General features: G+C 31.6%; 3 protein-coding genes across 6 annotated transcripts; all 3 read right to left on the bottom strand.

Moving 5' to 3' along the window:
* Positions 1-3833: 3833 nt before the first annotated feature.
* LOC104646615 (pectinesterase 3-like) lies at positions 3834-5898 on the bottom strand. The gene has a single exon (XM_010320661.4). It carries the CDS (start codon positions 4854-4856, stop codon positions 4104-4106), a length of 753 nt encoding a protein of 250 aa, XP_010318963.1. The 5' UTR covers positions 4857-5898; the 3' UTR covers positions 3834-4103.
* Positions 5899-5951: 53 nt separating this feature from the next.
* LOC101261951 (universal stress protein PHOS32) lies at positions 5952-9414 on the bottom strand. The gene is made up of 4 exons (XM_004228958.5): positions 8208-9414; positions 6780-6889; positions 6572-6690; positions 5952-6254 (listed from the first exon to the last, which is right to left on the bottom strand). Exons 1-4 carry the CDS (start codon positions 8386-8388, stop codon positions 6173-6175), a joined length of 492 nt encoding a protein of 163 aa, XP_004229006.1. The 5' UTR covers positions 8389-9414; the 3' UTR covers positions 5952-6172.
* A 3902-nt stretch (positions 9415-13316) lies between these two features.
* LOC101245489 (uncharacterized) lies at positions 13317-23909 on the bottom strand. 4 transcript variants are annotated; one of them, XR_011221409.1, is made up of 13 exons: positions 23338-23817; positions 22388-22574; positions 21823-21895; positions 20633-20780; positions 19408-19517; positions 19147-19287; positions 18911-19052; positions 18692-18835; positions 17960-18111; positions 17732-17806; positions 17438-17568; positions 14140-14409; positions 13317-13738 (listed from the first exon to the last, which is right to left on the bottom strand). XR_011221409.1 is itself a non-coding variant. In XM_004229031.5 (13 exons), exons 1-13 carry the CDS (start codon positions 23776-23778, stop codon positions 13592-13594), a joined length of 2169 nt encoding a protein of 722 aa, XP_004229079.2. In that variant the 5' UTR covers positions 23779-23909; the 3' UTR covers positions 13317-13591. The 4 variants fall into 4 exon arrangements, 2 of the variants coding, with proteins under 2 accessions (XP_004229079.2, XP_019070181.1); XR_011221410.1 differs by having other exon boundaries at positions 20633-20771; XM_004229031.5 differs by having other exon boundaries at positions 17430-17568; positions 23338-23909.
* Positions 23910-24403: the final 494 nt, after the last annotated feature.

Here is a 24403-nt window from a genome sequence, read left to right as displayed (position 1 = left end):
TCTGAGTAAACTACCACAACTTCATTAGTATCTAACTCAAAGAGATTTTTACTCAGGTCCTTCATTTCTGACACCACTGCATTAAAGAAAAAGGGACACTTCATGTTTTTCAGCAGCAAAAGATGACAATCTTTTCCCTGTTTGATCAACCATTTGTTTATATGTTCCAATAGGGGTTATCTTGAGAAGCTCAAGTGGACAATCACCTCGATTCGCAAGAGCTTGCATAAGGATTATCCAATGAGCTCCACTTCTGATTCCAAAACCAATCAAATGAAGTCGTCTTTCTGACTTAAAATTATTCAAAATGGCTTCAATACAAGCAAATTGAGCGACTTGGTAAAAAGGAAGTGCGTGATAACATGCAATTACATGAGGCTTTGTACACAAGGAAATCTCTTCAACGCCAATTGGTTTTCACTTCAAAATCTACAAGTCTATCTAGTTGTAATCCTGTTATCGATTTTGTCTCCTTATTGATTCTCTCTCGCAGAGCTTCACTATAGCAGTAAACTACTCTTTGATCCGGAGTACCTGTTGGAGAAGCAGACAGATTACACAAGCTTAGTAACTCCGTTGCACGTTCATAGTGTCTCTTGGAAAACATTTCAGCAGAAGCTTGAAGTAGAAGAGCGAGCTGCAAATCATATGAAACTTCAAGAGACAGATCACTATGTCAATTAAGGGGTTGAGAAGCAATGGAAGGATCATCCTCTTTCTTCGACGTGTGGTCAAGTATTTGTGCTTGTGCCATTTCAAATACTTCCACTGTCAATAGGACATGAGATTCAGAACTAAAACTGCATAGTAAACCAGAGTGTTTCCCTTTCAGATTTCTTCTAATGCAACACTTGTGCAAAATTTGGGATGATTCTGAAGGTATGCAAGAATGGGACTTTTTTATTTGATCATTGCCTTTCATTGTGGTGTTTGCAAGACTAGAATTCATTGCTACATAAGAATGAGATCATTTTATTCAAGTACCAGAGACTTCTTCTCTGTTCATTAAGGTAGCATAGAATACAAAAAGACAGCACAAGTTTTATTCTTTAGATTCTGATTTGCCAGCAGCCGGCCACAAGCAGAACAAGGCAGGAATCTTGCAGTTATGGTGGAGCTGCAAACAAAATTTACCCATAAAAGCAAAATAATTACACACACATATCTCCTTGAATTTATATTCCACTAATAATTACACTATATACCCCATAATTACACTATATACCCCCTACCTAATTTCGATTAACCGATACAAAATTAGTATTATATATTGTACTAATATCATTAAGGCTGATAATTTTACTTAATTGATACTAAATCACTAGATATATACAATATGGTATTATTAAGGTTTCTTATTGAGAAATTACTTAGGCATAATACATAAATGTGTCCTTTAACTTGGCCTTATTTCACATTTATGCCCTTCAACTTTGAGTATGCACAAGTAAACACTTAAACTTGCATAAAGTTGAACAAATCGACACACATGTTCTACATGTCAGTTTTTATCCTACGTGGCATCCTAGATGTATTGTGTCACTTAGGACTCATGAGTCTACTTGTTCAAGTTTACACAATTTTAAATGTCTACTTGTGCACACTTAAATGTGATTTGAAATCAAGTTAAATGACATATTTATGTTTTATGTCAATTATTAATTAGTGAATGATACTATAGAAGTATATAATATACACTCGTATAGTATAATTAACTAATGAGTAATTTTTGAACAAGCAACTTTAATGATATCATTATATATATATATATATATATATATATATATATATATATATATATATCATTAGTTTAAACAAGAAACGAGAAATTTTAATGATACCACAATAATATACAGTTACTCTGTCCATATCATTGATTAATGAGTAAAATCTGAACGCAAAATCTTAATAATACAAAAACAGTATATATGATATTGATTCGTTACAAAATTTGTACCGTAATGATGTAACAAAAGGACAAAAGGATTGATATGCTTGATATATATTTATCTGATATTGATTCGTTACAAAATTTGTACCGTAATGATGTAACAAAAGGACAAAAGGATTGATATGCTTGATATATATTTATCAGTTATCATACCAATAATAGAGGAACAATAGATGACACAACTAGGTCGGCTCAACAAGAGCGGGGTCTTAGCGGAGTCAAAAATTTGTTAAAGAATATCTAGAAATAGTAACTTATTATGTTAAGGATGTCTAAAACATATTATTCATTTTCCGTATTATTTAACTTATGTATATGCTATTTTTTTCGAAAAGGGTGTTCAATTGACACCCTTCCCTCTATGTGGCTACGTCACTAGGCCTAGAAGCAAAACTTTAAAGAGTGACCCTAATATTATTACTTTTAAAAAGGATCAATATATATCCTTTTATTTAATTGAGGTCTTTTAAAAGTTAAAGTCTTTAATTACTCTTTTGTAATTGATTTATTTTAATAATTCTTATTTCAATTAATAATATAGTTAATTCATTCAATCTTTGGAGATATTATAATTGATCTAAGATAAAATTTTATCAATTTTAGTTTCGAAAAATTTATTCGAATAAGGCAACAATAATTTAAAACTATTATCATAATTCTATAAGAAATAAATGTATTTTAAAAAGAATCAAGTCTTATTGGCCAATTCTTGACTATTAATCCCTCCATCCGGTATTGTTGTCATGTTGCATTTTAAAAGTCAATTTGATTAATTTTCAATATTAAATTAGATCACATTAATTTGATATTTTAAACAAAAAAATTAGATATTCTAAAACTATATGAAAAGTACTATAAATTTACAATTTTTTGCATATTAATATGATGAAAAACTACATCTTAGAATGTTGATCAAAGTTTTTATAGTTTGACTCTAAATATAGAAACTATGACAAATAATACCGAATGCAGGGAGTATTTGATATCCAGACTTTTATAATCCATAATTAGCCCTTTGAGCCTATTAAGCTTGAAATTATAAAGACTTGAGCTTTCACTCAAGATATCATTCTTCAAATATCAAGCTAAGAACTTGAAATTTGTTATTTTTTTCTTTTGCTCTTCTATTCATTGTCTTCATCCTTATCTTTTATATTTTGTTGGTGGATTGTTGTTTCAATATTGTGACATATATATTAAGGAGAGGACTAATTTGCTATAGACCCAAAATCAAGTCAATCATATGAGCTCATCTAAAAAAAAAATTAAAATTAATAGGATCTAAAATACTCTCAAACTATGAGAGTTGGTACAATATTGTTCTCCATCCACTTTATAAGTGTGGAACATTAGAAATAAGGTTCTTTTTTAGCCAAAAGTTTGATGTTAAGGGTATTTGGGGGCCGAAAGGTTGATGAATGATAGTTTTATATCAATTCAAATAGTTTAAGAGCATTTTAGGCCCTCTCTGTATATGATATGCGAAAGTTTTTGGTGGAAATTAGATAAAGACAAATTTGTTTATATATGCGTAAAATTTTAAATTCCCTTAAGATAAGAAAAATACATATTCATATCCTAAATGTGACATTTTTTGGATTTTCTTTTTAATCCAAGATTCTTAGCTCTGTCACAATCTATATTCAGTCCTTTTCCCTCCTACTTCTGCAAAAGAGATTGTTTCTACATGTTTCTCACTAATCACAATTAAGTAAAAAACATGACATAAGTAAAATGTAAAATACATTAGGAGAGGTGATTAAGGATCACTTACACTGTGTAATGATCCTACTCATCCATCTACACTGATCACTTACACTGTGTAATGATCCTACTCATCCATCTACACTAATATCTAATTAGTTTAGTAAATAATAAAGAATTAATGGTAAAAATATATCTAAATTATCAAGTTTTATGGGATATTCATAACCCCAACAATATTCATTGTTCCATATTTGTCCTGCTTGCGATTGTTGTAAAGTAAGCAATACATATTTGTCCAACTCAACATTGAGTGTGTTTTAATATAAATGAAGTGATAGAGTTTAGATTGATAAATAGAAGAATAGATAGTTGAGATATGAAACTAGTAAAGAGGTAATAACTTATGTGTGTTTTTGAACGTTAACACGATAGGTAATTGTCTAGTCTAATTCCCGAGTTGTGAACCAATGGCTAGGCAATTACTTGTCAATTTAGTCATCTTGTCACTATAACCAGACATTGGAGTAACGATACCTTCAAAGGCATCTTGACAATCAGAGATATCAGTAATTGCAGCACTGAGCATGGAGTTCATACGTCCACTATCATGAGTACGCAGAGCCTCTAAAGCTTCTTCATAATTGTACAACACAGTGTCCCAACTATCAAGGCATGTTTTGAGCAGTTTCTTAGTTCTAGGTGGAGTAATAGGGGATTCTGAAGCTCTTTTAAACGCTGCAAATCCCAATTTGGCAAACGCATCGCTCTGTTTCATGGCCACTTGGAGAACATTTTGTACGTTGATGATACCTCCGCGCATGAATGGGGCAACAGTTGTGGTGCAAACGTCAGGGTAGTCAGTGTTGTCACATATCTTCTTTATGATATTATTCGTCTCAGCATTCCCACCATCGTCTTTTTGTGTATTGGTGGGAATAATAGTAGATGGGAAGTCAGAAATTTTATCAAGAGGGATGATAGACGGAAATTGTGATTGTGATTGTGCATTTTCATTTTCATTTTCATTTTCATATCCAGGAGGGTATGCAGAATGACTTGTTGGTGGATTTGCATTTTGTTTTGAAGATGGTTGCATGTTTGGTGCATTATTTGGGAATGAGTATATATTATCATTATTAATAGATTGGGCTAAAGTGAGGGTGAATAGAAAGAAGAAAGAAAGGAATAAATATTCCATGTTTTATTTTATTCAAAGTTTATGAACCAAATTGTAAAAGGGAGGAATGAATAGAAAGGAAAAGAAAGAGTAGGATGAACAATTAGTTAAGGGAGAGAGGAGAGTTAGAATTACCATAGAAAATTTGTTGACATGAATGAAAATAGGAGAACCTTTAAGTTGTTAACAAATTAATGGAACTAGTGGTATATCTATATTGTCGGAACTCTCTACGTAATCTTATCGTATATCTTAGTTTATCTTTAGCTAATATCCACGGATGATGTAAGATATTTTCTACACCATCAAGTAATTTAAACCTATCGTAGATAAATACTTTACTTTTTCAATATTTAAGTTTTTAATAAAATAAATTATTGTAGAAAATAACTTAGACGGTACAATCTATATTTATTATTCAACCTAAATTATGAACTTGTTTACCAAAAATACAAGAATTTCATTTTCTTGGTTTCTTCATGCATATTTTATTTCATCAACGTCACTCAAGTAATGAACAACACATATACACCGTTGAAATAATCCAAGCTATATTACACGTGGAAACTTTTATGTATTTAAGTTTTTTTATTAAAAAGAAAAAATTAGAGATGATTTTTTTTTTTTGCTTAATCTTTTGTTATCAACTCTAACTAACAAAAAATGAAGAGTATATCACATCCTTTTTCCATCACATAATTATTATATTACATAATTGCTATCCTAAGGATTATACTAAATGTTTGTTCATCTTGTTTGTCGCAACTCTTCATTTTTCATTCACACCTTTTTAAAACCCAACAACTAATTCCAATTATCAAATGATTTTTCAAACAAAACGGAAGAACTCTTCGGTAACACAAAAAGGTGGGAGAGATTTAAGGACCTCAGAAGATTACCGATAGTCGGTAGATTAACCTGTAAACTTTTATAAAGTAATGGTTTTATTGATCAGTGCAGAAGGAACTTCAAGCTGGGTCAGCCAGACCTAAGTAGGCATGAAGGTGGATTGTAGCAAGCAGTTTTATAACATCTTAACATATGAAAATGCAACCTATTGCAGCAGCAGTAAGCATTGACAGTTGAATCTAGCAAGCACTTAATGATGAAGCCAGATTGAAGGAGTTCGAAAAAAGTTTATTTACTGCAGCAATCCATAGTGACAGGAATTACAGAGGTTCAACATGATGGTACACAATACACACATCAACATGTTCAATGTTCACGATAAGATAGAAGTTTAATCCGACACCAAGCTTAGTAAAAAACAGAAGCGACTAATTTAACATAAAAGCCTTTAGCTTTTTGCCAGTTAAGGAGTTCCGCACATTGTAAAATTAGTCTTCTGCATTCTTCACAACAGTAACAGGGCACGTAGCATTATTCACCACATAGTTGCTTACACTGCCCATAATAACCCTGTAAAGATGCAAAAGGAGGAAGAACTATAAGTTAGACTATTCCCTTTATTTCGAGCAGACGTAGTAATGAAAATTGCTAAATGATTATGAGATATTTATGAAATTTCACTCGAGTAATATCTGCAGACAGATTCAAAGTTCACTCATGCTACGTAAATACACATCGAATCTAGTAGCTTTGTCAAGGAATAAATGCAACCAAAGCTTCAGTTCTCCGCAATAGTTGCAAAAGAAAAAACAGCGAAGTAACTGATAGGAAATTTGATATACAACAGGATATTCAATTGCAAAAGGAATTCTAGAAAAAGATCAGACCTCTTGATCTTTCCAAGCCCTCTGTTCCCTATGACCAGACAGCTCAAGGGAGTTTTATCAATTGCTTCACATAACTTCTCTCGAGCATCTCCCCAGAAAATTTTCATGACTACTGTGATCTGCTAATAAAGAGTAATCTCGTAAGAATACTTGATCTAGTATGCTTCCTGAGAAAAACTGGATCTCATAAAAGAAGAGAAAATATCACCTCCATCTGCCTAGCTGCAAGGGTTATCATTTGCAATGTTTCAGGGTCAGGGTTAACCCCATACCTCTTCATTGTGTGGCCATCACATATCTCTGATAAAGGTATTAAAGCTGCAACAAAAAAATGAATCTCAAAAGATGTATCAGAAGATGGAATCTCACTAATCAAATATCACATATTTTACCAGTAACACAAGCCCAAGGTGACATGCTTTCACTACTACAATTCTTACAAAGCTACTACAACTCTTGCACCTAGACACATCAAAAAAGTTATTCGTAAATAAAGATGGGTGCAAGCATGAATTAGATGATTTAACACTTTGGGTGTGTTCCAATTTTCACATGTTTGGTTGGTCAAATTCCTAAGAACTCATTTTCTCTAGGAAAATAAGTTCCTCATATTCACTTTACCTCATCGCACTTATCCCCCTACCCACCTCACATAGTGTTTGTCTAGATCATATACGTACAAATGATTTTAGGATAATACTTTGCATACTGAACACCAAAAAAGAAAAAAATGAAAGTAAGAAATTCATTACTTTTCCTAGAGAAATGCATTTTCCTTCATACTGAACACACCCTTTAAGGTATATTAATATAAGTAACTGTTAAGACTTCACATCTATACATTCTCCTAATGCAATCTAGTTTCCTATCCCCTCTTACAACCAAGAAGAAATTCCCAAAATAAACACTTGTAATGTCTCTATATGACACGGATTGGGTTCTCTATGAAACTCAAAAAAACATGAGCTGCATCTTCAATCCTGATGATGAAACTCTACGTATGTAAGTCTGTTCTTTAACGAACATAAACAACTCCCCATACGTAGACGTGTATTTAACCCTTTCCATTCACCAGAGTCCGTATGTCTATGACATGTAACCAACAATGGCAAAACAAACAGATATATTTCTAGGTACTTCACCATAGAGAATTGAACCTTTAAAGCACTATGAAGTAGAACTAGTAGCTACAAAAAGCCGCCACTCAAATAGATTAAGAATATAGCAGGACACAACAAAGATTGTAATCTACTCATGGGCGGAACTAGAAGCTCATATACAGGTTCCCCAAACCAGTAGCTTCTGCTCAAACAGTGTATCTAGATTAAGAAAGTCGTTAAATATTAAATTTAGAACTCAATTATTAGCAATCAAAGTAGTCATTCTAGAACCCATAAAGTTGAAATTCTAACTCCGCCTCTTTTATCTACTTATGTATATTCATTCAGGTTGATGATATCGAATAGAAAAAGTGGCTCATAAGATATGACCTAGATGATCAATTCCTATTTCACCTAACTGCTCGCAATCCTCCTAATTTACCTAGACAGGTATACTTTGCAAAGCCCACATAGAACAAGTTTAGATGACCAATATAACAAATAATACATATATAAATGTAGAGATGATGGCATACGAGAACCAGTGGCCTCCCAGAGCTGCATCTCTCCTTCTTCATAGTGTCCTTCAGGACGAACAGTGACGAGAATAAGATGATCCCCTTTACGAAGAATATTATCAATGGCCCATTTCAGAGCTTTGTTGCTGCAAGCTGAGAAATCGACTGCTACCCCAACAAATCTACCACCTCCTTCCATACCTACAACTCCAAGATTTTTGCTTGGTTAAACAGTTTCTTGAAAAACCAATATAGTGATAGAGAGAGCAATTGGGTTCAAAATGGATTTTTTTTGATGAAGAAGAAGGAAAAGTAGTGCGATGTTGATCTGTCACTGTATTTGCTACCACATGTCAACCCACTTTTATGGCTCATCAAATTTCCACACGTCTCTGTTTTCTTTATATTCGTATTATATAAAGTTCAAACTAAATTTAAATTTAATCGATAAATTTCATCAAACACGCTTTTAAAAGGCAATTTCATACTTAAAAAGAAAACTCCAACTCTTAGTTTTCCAAAATTTATCATTCCAAATTTTCTACTTTTGAGATTTATTGATTTTCAATTTTCTTTTTTTTTTTTTTTTGCACTCCATATTTTTACTAAACAGATTTATTGTGTTTTTTTTATATACATAGATTATTAGTTAATTATATACGATTAAACATATGTATATGCATACCTATTATGTCATTGGTTATTTTTAATTTAATCAATTGGTTTAGATTAGCTTTCATCTTTCTTCAAAGAAAAAAAGTTAATTTATGATAACATAAATTAACAAGTTAAAGTTTAGAGCTCGTCTGTATTGACTTGTTTCAAGTGTTTTTAAATTAAAATAATTTTTAATTACTTTTACGATAAAAATAAAAAATACTTATAAGTAATAATTGTAAAACTTAATATATCAAAAATAATCATAAATTATAATGGTTAACTTATAAACCATAAATTACCAGGCAACTGACAAAGAGAAAGAGTCCATGTTGAATTTGGAAGTCAAATATAAATATGTTATTGTCTTGTAAGAGATTTAACTCTAATTTGATTTATTTGAAGATGACTAAAAATATAAATTAAATTCTTCAGATATTGTTGTAGGTTGCAATTTGTCAAAGTAGGCGTGATAGAAAGTGACCAGAATAAATGTATAAGAAATTTCGAAGACTAATACATATTTATAACAGCTTGACTTAGACAATTCATAACAGAAGAAATTAAAAAAAAAGTCAAATTGGTACAGATTTTTCTACTGTAAAATACTAGTAGATGACTTATATGTAACTGCGCATACGCCCGAAAGCGTTAGAAAATTGTTTTTATAAATATTATTATCTTATTTATTGGATCGTATTGAATTTACTATTTTCTCCGTTCGAAATTGTTTGTCATGTTGCGTTTATCAAAAGTCAATTTAACTAATTTTCAAAGGTAAATTAGATCACATTAGATTTTTTAAACAAAAAAAAATAGATATCCTAAAACTATATGAAAAGTACTATAAATTACAAATTTTTGCATATTAATATGATGAAAAAATACATCTTAAAATGTTACTCAGTTTTTATAATTTGACTCTAAAAATAGAAACCATGACAAACAATAACAGACGGAGGGAGTGTTATTTTATATATCATTTGATTTACGACAATTTATCATTAAGTACGAAAAATTAGACTTACATAATAGATATTAATTTTTATTGGAAGAATTATACAATATAACAAATATAGGTTATGTATTTATGGTACATAATTATAATTATAAACAACGCCATTCGCAATTATATTATCAAGTCTATAGCAAATACACCCACATACGTATAATAAATACAGTATAAATTACATTCCTTAAATTCTATTCTCTTCCGAATTTCTCCTCTTTTTCTGTAAATCAGTTCAACACGTATAGTTTCTTCCCAAATAAAATCTCATTTTCATGTGAATCTCCAATAAATTTTGAATCTTATACAATCAGATAAATTCGAGTGTGGAGTTAAAAGGGTAAAAAAAAATGTCAAAAGTTTTCAAAAAGGCAAAACAATTTTTTTTAATCAAAGCGGTAAAATTACTCACGATGTATCGACTTTGGCAGTCTGAAAAAGCAAAATCACTGCAATAGCAAAGATTTCTTAAATTTGCTTTTTTAAAAAAAAAATCAATCAAGTCGCTCCAAATGGAGCAATTTTCGAAATGAAAAAAAAAGAATTTTAATATGTCGCTGCTTCTGCAGCGACCTACATTTAATTTTTTTTTTGTTTTTTTGCTTTATTTTAAAAAAAATTGATTAATTTTTTTTTTAAATCATTGGCAGCGATTTTTAATTATTTCTTTTTTTTAAAAAAAAACAAATCGCTGTAAAGGCAGCGATTTACACTTAACTTATATTTTTTTTGAAAATTTAATTAAATTGCTGCAAAAAAATTAGCCGATTTAATTAAGTTTTCAAAAAAAAATAATAAAAATTTAAGTGTATCACCAAGATTTGATTTTAATTTTTTTAAAAAAATAAAGCAAAAAAAAAGTTAAATGATTAGTCGCTGCAAAAGCAGCGACTTATTAAAAAATTTATATTTTTTTTTAATTTTGAAAATCGCTCCACTTGGAGTGACTTGTTTAAAAAAAAGAATTTTAAAAAAGGAAATTTAATAAATCGCTGCTACAGCAGCGATTTTGCTTTTTCTGACGGACAAACTCGCTACATCGTGAGCGATTTTATCGTTTTAGTAAAAGAAAAATTGATATGCACTTTTGAAATTTTTAATAATTTCTTTTACCCTTTTGACTCTGGATATTTAGTAGTTTTGAATTCGTATTTTTTGAGTTTACATCATATTTTCTTAGTTTTAGTTTGTAATATTTGTGTTAATCTCATCAGTTTTTTTTTCATATTTGGGTCATTCATTTGTTACAGTTCCAGTTAGGGTTAACCAAAAGGAATTCTTAACTGTCAAAGTTTAGTGAAAGATCAAAAAAGATATTCTCAATTTTTTATAAGAAAAGGGTCAAATATGTCCCTAAACTATTCGAAAAGATCTAGATATACCCTCTATTTAAAGTTTGGTTCACTCATCCCTTCGCCGTCCAATTTTTGGTCCAAATATGCCCTTATAGGCGTTAGTTGTCATGTTGGACATATCCAACTCATTTTTCATTTCTTTAAATGACACATGGATTTGCCATGTCATTTTGCCCTTACCACATAACGTTTATATGAAAATAGAAAGATATTCGGACTCATAACACCTAATCCGGTCCATAAATCATCTCCTTTTAAATTCACTATCCGACCCATTTTTAACAATTTTATTTAATTTTTATTTTTGTGATAAATCCCGAAAATGAGTAATTGATTAATAAAAAATAGGAAATATATATATATATATATAAATATAAAATTAATGCCAAAAAATTACAAATAAATATAGTCTTAAATCTAACATTTTAATTTTTTTTAAAATTATTTAGTTTTTCGATAAATCTCAAAAATGAGTAATTGATTAATAAAAAATATGAAATTGTGAAAAAAATACAAATTAACTCCAAAAGTTCACAAATAAATATAGTAACATTTCAATCTACAAATTTTTAATTTTTTTTTATATTTTTCAGCAAATCCCGAAAATGAGTAATTTATTAATAAAAAAGAAAAAATATGAAAACAAAATAAAAAATTTACGTCAAAATTCACAAATAAATATAGTAACCTTAAATTTAATAATTTTAACAATATTTTTATATTTTATATTTTATATTTTCCTATTTTTTATTTGTGAATTTTTGTGTAATTTTTATATTTTTTCATATTTTTTGTTAATAAACTCATTTTGGGGATTTGTTGAAAATATTAAAAATTAAAAAAATATTGAAATTGTTGAATTTAAGGTTACTGAATTTATTTTTTAATTTTTGACGTTAATTTTATTTTTTTTTCATACTTTTATTAATCAATTACTCATTTCGGGATTTATCAAAAAAAAAATTTTACAAAGTGTTTACATTGAATTTAAGGTTACTATAATTATTTGTGAATTTTTGACGTTAATTTTATACTTTTTTCATATTTTCCTATTTTTTATTAATCAATTACTCATTTTCGGAATTTATCAAAAAAAATAAAAATTAAACAAAATTGTTAAAAATTGATGGAATAATTTATTTAAAAGGGGGTTGATTTATGGGTCGGATTAGGTATTTATGAGTCCAAATATCTTTTCATTTTCATATAAATATTATGTGGTAAGGGCAAAATAACATGACAATTTTATGTGGCATTTAAAGAAATGAAAAATGAGTTGAATATGTCCAACATGGCAACTAACGCCCATAAGGGCATATTTGGACCAAAAGTTGGATGACGAGGGCATCAGTGAACCAAACTTTAAACGAAGGGTATACCTAGACCTTTTCGAATAATTTAGGGGCATATTTGACCCTTTTCCCATTTTTTACTATCAATTTTTTTTATCCGCGTGTATATATAAATTATGTATTTCTATTTAAATGTATGTATCAAACATAGTACAAATGAAAAACAATATGGTCGGATGTATACATAATCACAGCTTGTATTTGTATTCAAGTGATTGACCAACAAAATATTTGTATTCAATACGTGCGTTGTATTCAAAGGCACATCCCTTTGCTATTCACATATAATATTTCATTGTATTCAGTTATAACTGTAACCACCATATGTATTTATTTATATTTGTATTCATTTGTATTTGTATTCAATTTAAGCAACAATTGTATTTGTATTTTGTAAGTAACCATTGTACTTGTAATAAACTGGCCATACTGTATTCACGTTTTGAAATACATGCAGAAAGATACATTTCATGTCAATAGTGAGCGATTGGGATGCGTTGGACTTTGAAGAATTTCGATGATATTTGGGTCATTGACTAGATCAAAACAATTTGTACCAGTTTGGAATACCTATAATTTTGAGAGGCTAGTTATAATCTACATCTGGAAGATTGTTCATTTGCATGGTATGTCTATTTCCATCATTTAAAGGTCTAACATAATGCAAGTTAGCAGCGTAAAATGATTTCATGTTTTCAACTAGCCTTTTAGCTTCACAGCAACCAATCATCCTTTCTATACTGAAGAGGGTATCTCCAAAATGCATGTTTCTAAATACAACAAAAATTTACATGATTTATACTGTTACAAAGCACTTTGTTTAGAGCATAACACCGCTTTGATTCAAGACTCGGGACCAACATAGAAGATAAAGATGGAGGGTAATTTTTACCTCAGGCCGAACATTTATTTATTTTGTATGTCTTAAGATTTTTCCAATATATTTCTTTCAAATCCTAAATCTCATCGATGAAGCTGGCAGAAACTCTATCAACTATCACATTTCAGATGCAAGTAATGGTTCTAAGTTTATTCACACTTCATTGCACGGGTGATCTCCCATGCAATTATGTCATGATCTTGATCCAGAAGTCCTTTAACCTTTTTCCTGCAGTTCACCAATGCAACTTTGAATGTTTCGTGCTCAAGGGATGATGGATACATTATCTGCTCTTCCTGATATGTCAAATCCATGAAAAAAATAGTAAGAGGAGAAATTAGCACTTCTTCATGCTATCAAAAATCAAACAAAGTTCTCATGAAAGGTCAATCATTACTCGTTCTATAAAGAAATCTGCAGCAGACACTTTGTTCGTTGAAGAAACATGTACACAGTAATCCTTTTGAAGTGCCAAAGTAGGATAAAATTATGGAGACTACATATAGAATATTTAGTTGCCTGTCTATGGCACTCACAAATTGGAAAAAAAAATCATAGTTAAATTTCACCATTTACTTGAAATTTGTGGCAACTGAAACAAATTTCTCATGAAAGAAATCAGCTGGTATATATATCGGAATAAATTCAGAATATTATAATCCAAATTCCAGTTTTCATGTCAGGTAGTTGGGTTTACCTCTGGTAGTTCGCAGAATTCATCAGGAGTTATTTGCAGCAACTCCACAGCAGTTTGACCAGTACACCAAGCAAAGAGTTTTCCACTCTCATCTGCAATAGTTATTTTTAAATGGAAATTCCTTGCTAGTTCTGCATTGCATTTACGTTGACAGAAGTTGCACTTGAGGTCTTCACCGGAACCATCATCAAGAAAGTAACCACAAGATGTATGTGATAGTCTCGCAGTGACATGACAATGTTCAATTTGATCCAGCCAGACTCTACATACCTGGAATACAAACAACAACACAACCATAACTGAAAGTGCATATTCTCCAATCACTTCAGTGCTGCGAAAGTAGCATAATGACAACAGAATAGAGAATCAATGAGACTCTAATAAGTTGAAATATTCTCTGCATCTCTAGCATTTCAACTAACAGGTACCAGAGGGGCTTAGTAGGAAAGACATTTTTACTTCAAAAGCACAATTCTTTAACTTCATTAAGCTCTTTAATATTTGAAAAGAAAAATACATAAGTGATTGTTGGAGTTCTTTGACTGAACTTCAACTAGGGGTGTAACAAGTCAAATCGAACCGACGAACCAAATCAAACCGAAAAAAAATGATTTTTGCTTTGGTTTGGCGGTTGAAAAAAAACCAAACACTCTTGATTTTGTTTGGTATTAAAAGAAAAAAAGTCAAAGTGAACCCAAACCCAACCATATATATATATATATAATTTTCTTTTATTTATAGATTAAAGATATTATTTATAGTCTATTTTGTCGATATATTTTAGTTAGTTTATAGTTTTCAATATTTATGTACTTTATTTCAAATTTAGGCTTGTAAAATTTGTAAATATTTTATTTTGTATTAAGATCCGAAGTTACAATTATATTGTTATAGTTTTTCAAATTCGAAGTTAACAATTTACTTTGTAAATATTTCGTTCTATATTCAATTTGACTGTATCCTTTAATTTTATTAATTTAACATAATGAACGTTGATATTTCAAAAAGAAATACTTTGTACTCGAGTGAATTTTACCGTCTTTACGAAAATTTCTATTCATTTAACATTTATTAAATTTAACTTATCACACAAGTAAGTGAAAATACATTTGATCTCTTTCTCAAACACCGAATAGTTGTAACAATAAATAAATAAATCCGAAATAACCGACTGAAACCGAAACAAAAAAAACGACTTTGCATGGTTTGCTTCGGTTTTTAGATTTAATAAACCAAAATAACTGATCTAGGTTTTTCAATGAAAACCAAACCAAATCTATGTATGTACACCCCCTATTCAAAACAGAAATAAAGGCAAGAACAAGAGAAGAAATATTTTCTGGTGGAAAGATGATTTTTAGTTGAACTGAAGTGGGTGTTCAAATACAGAGAAAATGCAATAACTAAGGCCTATATCTAAGCTATTTTGCACATAATTCTATGATAAACAAACTCTTAAAAATAGCAACTTAACTCCTAAAAAACAACAAACTTAAAATGTTGAAGATGACTAAAAAGCTGGAGAAAATCCAACAACTTCTAGTCATTGAGCAATTAATAACAATGATCAAGTAGCTGAACAGACCTTAATTATATGGAAAGTTGTTCAACTTTACATGTCATGCAGAAACTGTAACGCTAAAGCAAGAAGCAATACCTAAGTTGCTTGTTCTAAGAGAACTAAAAAATAGTACTGTTAGATTGTCATGACGCTTGTCTGTTTTCTCCACATGCAATAATCATTGGAAGTCAACACTAGCATAAAAGCAATAAACCCAGATCTTATAAACCAGTGCTCATATAAAGTAAATACCCACTTTGACATTAAGGGAGGCCAGAATCCTAGCCCTCCTTCACCAACAAAAACTATAGTTGACATGTGGACATATAACGGGTGGATCTTGAATTTTAGAAGACATTTCAATGATTGGGAGGTTCAAAGAGTGGTTGATTTATTCGGAAAACTTGATCAATTTCATGGGGTTCAAGCTGGTGAAGATCTTCTGTGGTGGCAGGGAAACTAAGCATTTTAAGGTCAATGCTGCCTACAAAGTCATGAACCAGTGCAGCCACCAGAAAGCAAACTGGCCATGGAAGCAGATTTGGAGGATTAAAGTCCCCTGCAAGATATCACTTTTTGTATGGTTACTAGCAAAGAAAGCCACTTTGACAGTGGATAACTTGTTGAGCAGAGGTACGACATTGTGCTCAAGATGCTTCCTGTGAGTAAAGAAACAGCTGAGACAGTCAACAATCTGTTTCTGCATTGACCATACACAACTCATCTGTGGAGAATCACCTAAACCTTAAGGGGTCGTTTGGTTTGAATACAAGTTATGATGGGATAAGTTATGCTGAGATTATTTCTTATTGAGTGTTTGTTTTTATTAGAGTTGGTAAAAGTACACATAGGTTCGGGAAAAGAATGGTGGTTTCCTTAAATGGACTTAGACAATCCTCCCCTTAGAGCTTGCTTTTGGGGTTGAGCTAGACCCGACGTCATACTTTTACATGGTATGGTATCAGAGTCAGGTTCATCTCGTTTGAACTCCTTGTCCACGCTCCAATTGTACCTGGGCGTAAAGGGGGTGTTACAGTGGGTAAAAGTCCACATTGGTTGGGGGATAGACCGGTGGTCTCCTTATATGGACGGTGAAAAGTGATATATAAAAAAGGTTTAAAGGAATAACTTTGTCATTTACCTATTTTCTCCTGGGATTACTGTACCACCAAGGGGGAAGGATAACTTATCCCGGTACTAATTATTTATTCCATGATAAGTTATCCAGGGACTTGCCAACCAACAACAAATTAAATGGCACTATAATTTAATCTCTGGACTATTTGGTATTGTCCTTCACACCAAACAACCCCTAAAGGAATAACATAGACAAAGGCTCTTAGCAGCTAGTAGGGAACATGTTCACATGCTAAGGATAGGGGTAGATGGAGAATTGATCAGTATCTGGTGGACAATCTGGAAAGAGAGGAATTCCAAATGTTTTACGAGCTTAGACAATGGTGTGTATAGGATCCAGTTGAACTTCATCTCACAGCTATGTTTTTGGTGTAATCGAATTTACTCTAATGATATTGTGTCTATCATAGGTGTTTTAGATTTATAGCTTGAGAGGGAAGATACTAGAGCTCCATTGTAAATAGGTTTCAGTACTACCCAAGTACTGCTTTGATCCCTGATATAATACAAAGCTATTAATATAAAAAAAAACCTAGCCCTTTGCAAGGAGATCTTGAACATGAATGTCAATGTTTAAAGCAAGAGAACATACAAGAGTACCAGTAGGCTCGGCTGATAAATCAGAAAGGCAGGATAACTTGTGAAGACAAGATGAGTTAAGCAGCGCCGGTAAGCAGCTAATATTAATAAAAGAAGCTCCAGCATCATTCTCAACCCACCGCAATGCTAGACTGTCAAAGTAGAAAGAGTAACACGGTAAGATGATCAAGCTGTTAAAACAGATGGCTAAGTTACTTTTTTCTCTATTTTTTCTTTATATAAAATCCATGGAAGATGAAGTTATATATATATAAGTTAACATCTATGCAGATCACATATTATCAGAAAATTCACCTTTTTCCTGTACCCACAGAACACGTCAAACCAGATATGTAAATAGTGTGCCCCAGTCCTAGCCTCCCCAGTGACCTGCAGGGGATATATTTCTGTGAATATGTTTTTCACAGTGATTGATCAAAGAGAATTTGTATAACTTATTGGTTTGAAAGATATGTTTTTTTCAAATTGATAGATCAAAGAGAATAGCATGTGACTTTAAGGTTTTGAGAAAAATCTTCCTACCAGGATTGAGCAAAATGTAGTCTCGCCCAAATTGCACCAGTTACATCTTGAATCTTAACAGAAAGTACCGACTCTTGAGTACTTGTGATGTCAGAAACAATACCGTAGAGGCTTATTCCAGTCATCTTCTCCCGAAGATCAACAACAAATGACTGCAGACTTTAAAGATGTAAGATGTCAATAACAAATGCAACTGCATAAAAGTGAGCAATGGTGTACAACAAAAAGACCATCCAGATTATTTTATCACCAAAAAACATGATTACAGACTATTCAAACTGTTCACTTTAGAGAATGCTTTGTAAGAACCAAGGTAAACATAACAGGTTCTAAAACTTCAATTACACTTCTATGCAGTGCATCAAAAAGCATATAAAGCTCTATGTATAAGAAACAGACATCAATTGATTTTTTTGCGAAATCTAAATACGAACCGAAAAATAGCTTGCCATAAATAACAAATACACAGTCAAGTCAGAAGCAGTGGCATCACCCTCGAAGGATGTAAGAACCCTATATTGAAAATAAAAAGGCATGCAAACGAAACATTTATGGTGGAGGTGAATGAACTAGCATGTCAATTAATATGTCCTTAAAAGTCAGAAACATCTTAAGAAGAGCCACTCTTTTTTTAGTTCTGAAATTCAGAGCTAAATGCAAGGAAGATATAAATTCCAAAAATCTCTATTTCTATAGAATCTGATAACAGAATGTTAAGGAGCACAGGCTTACTCGGAAAGGATAATTACTGAAGTCAATAGAGCCTTGAGAATCGCAAGGCAAGAAAACCTGGGAGACTACAAATCCCTGACTTGGATCCAAAGCTCTTGATAGTTTTGGTCCTTTGTTATGGTTCTGTGTCAGTGCTAGGGATACCTGAGAAGACCCTGATCTAAGTTTTCATGCAGTTACGAAAATTAACATCTCTTACATCAATTGTTCAGGACTTACTTGCTCCTCATTCTGAACAAAGGGCACCAGATATAGCTGTGTTGCAGTACCATATTCAAGGTAACATTCTTGAGATGTTTCAACAGCACTATCCGTTGAACTCGAGATAAATGGTCTATCCAGGGCAAGCGTACTTCCCACACTGAATAGAACGAAGTTACAGCCAGGTACAAAAACAGGAAAAGAAAAAACAAACAAAGCAAAAAAAATGATTAAAGGGACATATGGTATTCTACCTGAATAGGTTTGCAAGCAGAACCTGCTCACCCCACAAAAGAAATTTTGAACTGACACCTTCGTCATCAACAAGATCAATTTGCTTCCTCTGCAAACTACCATACTTACCTTGAACCTCCAGAGAAGTAATAGATTTAATCCTATAGTCATTCGGGACTAGGGTACATCAATAATTTAGCAAAATGCACAACATCAATACCAGATGTGGAATACTAGACCTATAGTTGAATTGTTCATAGTCATAGGGAAGGAGGACGTACCCTCCACGTAATGAATAGGAGACCCCCCGATTGACATCACTGAGAGAAATGGCAGAGAAGTTATCTTCACAAAATTGTGCTAAAAGCAACATTGCATCATCATTTTGGTCCTACATATCAAATAAGAATTACGTTTTTGCCTGTAAATTAGGAATATGGCAACCAAATCATAGGAGTAATTCAAGAATATTTCCTTTTACTTATTTCAATTTATTCCCTTTTATAGAATCCTTGTAATTGTATAAATACCTTGTATATTCATGAATAGAGAAACAAGTTGTTCCATACAATTACAATATTAAAGTTCCAACTCAATTTTTTTAGTTTTGAGTAATTCATCTGATTCTTATTTTCTAGTTGACATATTTTAATTATATCGAGTTATATAAAAGAAATATAGACCTATGAAGTTCTTTATCAAAAATATATATATAGAGTGAGAGACCTATGAAGTAAGAATATAAAAATAAATAACAGATTTCAAATTAGAAAAGAAAAGAGAATAGCAAGTTAGACTGTTAGAGCAACAAAACATGATTCTAGAAGTTGTAACTTGATGTTTGAAAACAAAATGCCATTGCTTTGTTTGCTTCGATGCAATGCCTGAAAACTTGAGAAAGAATGAAAAAGAATGTGAAATTTGATTTATTCATAGCCCTTCAACCCTTGTTTTCGCGAGAATAGAGAGCTTAGTAGGAGGAAGAAGTTTGTGTTATAATAAAGAAAGTACAAGTTTTCTTATGAGAAATGAAAAAAAGAAATTAACAAGAAACATTTGGATTATATGTGTAAATTACCCAAGATGTATATACATTCACTTCCAATTACCTAAGAAATAGTCCTATAGATCTTGTCCTTTTTTCATTGAAGTATTCAATACTTTTTTGCATAAAGGCATACTTTTAATGATTAAAGGGGGCCTAAAGAGGCCACTTCATTCGATTGGCCTTTGAGCCAGCAATCCACAGAACCTACTAATCTCATCTTTTATCCTTCCTTTCAAGTTGTTATACTAGCCCTAGCAGTAATCCAGCAAAATATCTGCTAAGTTATCAGATAGAAGGAGAGATATGGTTACTGAGGTGCTGCTCTTTCACCTCTGAAAGACAATAAAAGACATTCTATGCCTATAATGTCTACGATATTAGTAAATCTTTGATAACACTGGAACATGAAACTAACTACAATTAAATGCTGAAGCACAGAAGAGAGATTTTAACACTACCTCATCTAATAGTATCACAAGATATTCAGTTGGTAAAAGACGTGCATGATCTGAACCTCCAGTTGCAATTCGGAGGCGGCATCCAGTGAGGAAAACTTCACGACCTTTCTTCAAAATACCATTCTTTGGATCCGCTAAGCTGTAGAATCTATTCTATCACAAATAAGATCTATGAAGAAGTCTGAGAGGTACAATAGCTAGAACGAAATCATGCAGCGGCTGTTAAGTAGAACCAAAAGGACATGGACAATTTTCTGAGGCAAAAAATGTTAGCTACACCCTGGAATTTAAACATGTTGGTCCTTTACATACAGCTTAAATTCTTCTTACGTGGATATCAGATCACATAAGTTATGTAGCATCGCCGTTAATATTTGTGCTCAAGTCCTTATAATATATCAACATCGAGCAAAGTAAGGTCAATCTACATTGGTATTATGTCAAATTATTGTTACCACATGAAGACTAGCAATCTTTTATTGAAAACAGATAAATCTTTTATATATACAACATTCATAAACAACTGTTGGTTAACTACATTCATGAAGCTTGAGTTACACGACAGCATAACTTTATGGAATCTTATTTACACAACATATTACACATCTACAGTGTAGATATATATATGTATGTATGTGTATATATACACACATAAATACATACATACGTACATACATATATATATATACACATATATATATACATACATATGTATATATATGTGTATATATATATATATGTATATACATATATATATACATACATATATATATATATATATACACACACACATACATATGTATATATATGTATATATATGTGTGTGTGTGTATATATATATATATATATAGAGAGAGAGAGAGAGAGAGAGAAGAGAGTCTAAGTAAGTAATTTGAGCTAGAAAATGATATATAGTGAACAAGGAAACATTAAAATTGGATATGAGGGTCAGGGTGGAAACATAATGAAATTTTAAAGAAGAGGATACGGATCAAGTAATGACTTCACAACAACAACAGCATACCTAGTGTGATCCCACAAGTGGGGGTTTGGGTAGGGTGGGGTGGGGTGCACGTAGACCTTATCCCTATCTTGTGAGAGGTACAGAGACTATTTCCAATAAGTTAGCAAAATAAATATTAATGAAGGGTCATCATAATTCAACTCTATCAGACAAAAAAGCTCAATACCTGCGGTGAAGATACAGATCTATTGTATTAGAACTCCAAAAATCACCCAGATGAAGCATATAAATGTTTGTTCCTGGAAAATCCAGCATATAATATTTTTAAAATACAACCTTAAGAGTGAGTCAATTACAAGAAACCCAGGGTATGGAAAATGAACTGGATCAGAAACTCCACGCAGAAAAAGTAACTTTCTTTAATACAATATTTCAGAAACAATACATGGATTAAACTTGACATAAGTGTTATTCTAATCATTATTTAATTAATAAAAGAACTGCTATTAAAATTTGAAAACAATGCAAGTGATGCAAAAAGGGTTCTCCAAGAATAACACTTTTCAAGTGCAAAGACTTTAAGCATCATTTGCACAATACAAGTTTCATAATACTGAAATAAAATTGAAGCATAGACAAGTGAAAGACATCTGAAGATGTAATAATTTATTAATCAAGGTACAACAGATTAAGACAGTTTATTCAAAATAGCACAACGTAATATCCATGCATTATCACCTCATGAAATAAAATGTACATTGGTGGAACCAAACCTAAAAGCTCAAATGTACCTGGAAGGATGTAAGTGTCTATAATAACAGCTTCAATTACACTGTTCAAAGATAAAAACTTTTTCTCATATATGGAGTCAATGGTGACAGTATTAGGAAGCTTTGCCCTCTTGTGTTTCTTCTTCAACTGAAGAATACATTCTGACTGTTTCTTTGGAGCTCCACTCTTATTCAATTCATTCCAAGCCTGCATATCATTATTGTTAAATCTCTAAAACATTTAAACTTCAAAATACAATTTCAACCTAGCATATTACTTACAGAACGGAAAAAAAAAGGTATTCCCAAAAAAAGAGTGACAACTTCCAGGTTACGAGCACAACCACAATTAGTTTCCGGTCTGAATTCAAAAATCATTATCTTAATCCCCTGTCCAATTCATGTGATGCACTCCTCATTAGTGTGTCCCAAAAAAAAGTATAGCTTTCTATACTCAGAAAGTATTTGACTTCAAACTTTTCACTTAAGCCTTGATGTGATATTTATAATCATTTGTTTGTTTTGAGTACAAAATGTCACAAGTCCAAATCATGTCAGCCATACCTGTTATAGCTCCTTTGAACGGCAATAATGGATCAATTGAGATCACTTCAAATTGGACACAATTTTTTGTTTTTATCAATTTATTCTAGTATATGCATACAAAATGTAGTAGAGTTAAGCCCTCTTAAACCTACAAGCTTGAATTTTTTTTCTTAGATAAATTAGGATAAAATAGATTCTCAAGTAACTTGCACAACAATTGATGAGTAGGTCAGTTCAAAAGAAATGTTAATCAATAAAATGGAGGGAGTGATATTCCCAAACAAAAATTACATATTTATAAGGATAGTGACATTCTTGACAGAGAGTAAGCAAATTACTGAATCACAAAGTTACTAACGCAAAAATCAAAAAATACAAATAAATTTATTCATTAACAAAATTCACCAAAACTGGCAGTAATGAACCTGAAAGAGATCAGAGAGGAGAATGGCAGAGGTAACTCCAGAGGAATAAGCAATGCAAGTCCTGAGAATCCTTGAAACAATCCATCTCCAACTAGGTCCCTTCGAATCATCTCCATTACCGTCACTATCGGGAGATAGAAGAGACTTGGCGTATTCAATGAATTGAAGAAATGGATCTTCTTCCTCTTCTACTGCTACTTCTCTTTCTCCTCCGCCATTCCACTGGCAGCGCTCCACTTCCATGGCTGACGCCTCATTGTCCGTCATGCCTGATGTGAAATAGAGCTTCTCCGGTAAGCTTTTGAAGCGAAACCCTAATTTTTTATGTGAAAATGGCGGATTCTTTTTATATAAGGGGATAACTCTAGCGCGGGAAAGTTCTGCAGATAGTAGTTGGGTCTTGTGGGGATGTTCTCCAAGTTCCAACTCAGCATGCTCCATATGTGGGGTGTGTTTGGCATGAAAGGAAAATTTGCATAATAATTTGAGGCTCAAATTTGAATAAGTTCTAAATTTTGAATCACGATTTAAAGTTTCAAATTCTCCGATTCAAAAAGTAGACTTAGAATTTCAAGTTATGACTTTAAATTTTTAAAATATAAAACTTGACCCGTAAAGTTAAATTTTTAAAAAATATTAATAATCATATTCGATAAGAAAAAATTGTATATTAAGAATAACTAGGTATTACTATTATTCATTTATTTGACTATGAATTTTTTTGCATTATGTCTACTTGAAATTTAATAATGATATATAATTGAAAACATTTATTTTTATATCATCAAAATAAACATGAAAATATTTGATGTAAGTGCAAAATCGTTATCACCTCAACTTTGCTTTTAAAAATTAAACTACCAACCTTCACCGTGGCAAATAGCGATCGAGGAAGACTAAGGATTGAGGACGTTGATCATAAATTTGACAAAGGACACACAAATGGATACTAACTCTACAACATCTATGTAATATCTCAGGAAAATAAACAGACTTGGACTTTTTAGCAATAGAAACAGGTGAACCACGGAGAGGTCCACGAGCTGTGATCAAGACCACGATCTGT

This window comes from Solanum lycopersicum, chromosome 1 (assembly GCF_036512215.1).
Source record: "Solanum lycopersicum chromosome 1, SLM_r2.1".
NCBI classification, from domain to species: domain Eukaryota; kingdom Viridiplantae; phylum Streptophyta; class Magnoliopsida; order Solanales; family Solanaceae; genus Solanum; species Solanum lycopersicum.
Note: the sequence above shows the minus strand (reverse complement) of the source record. Positions and strands in the feature narration are given on the sequence as shown.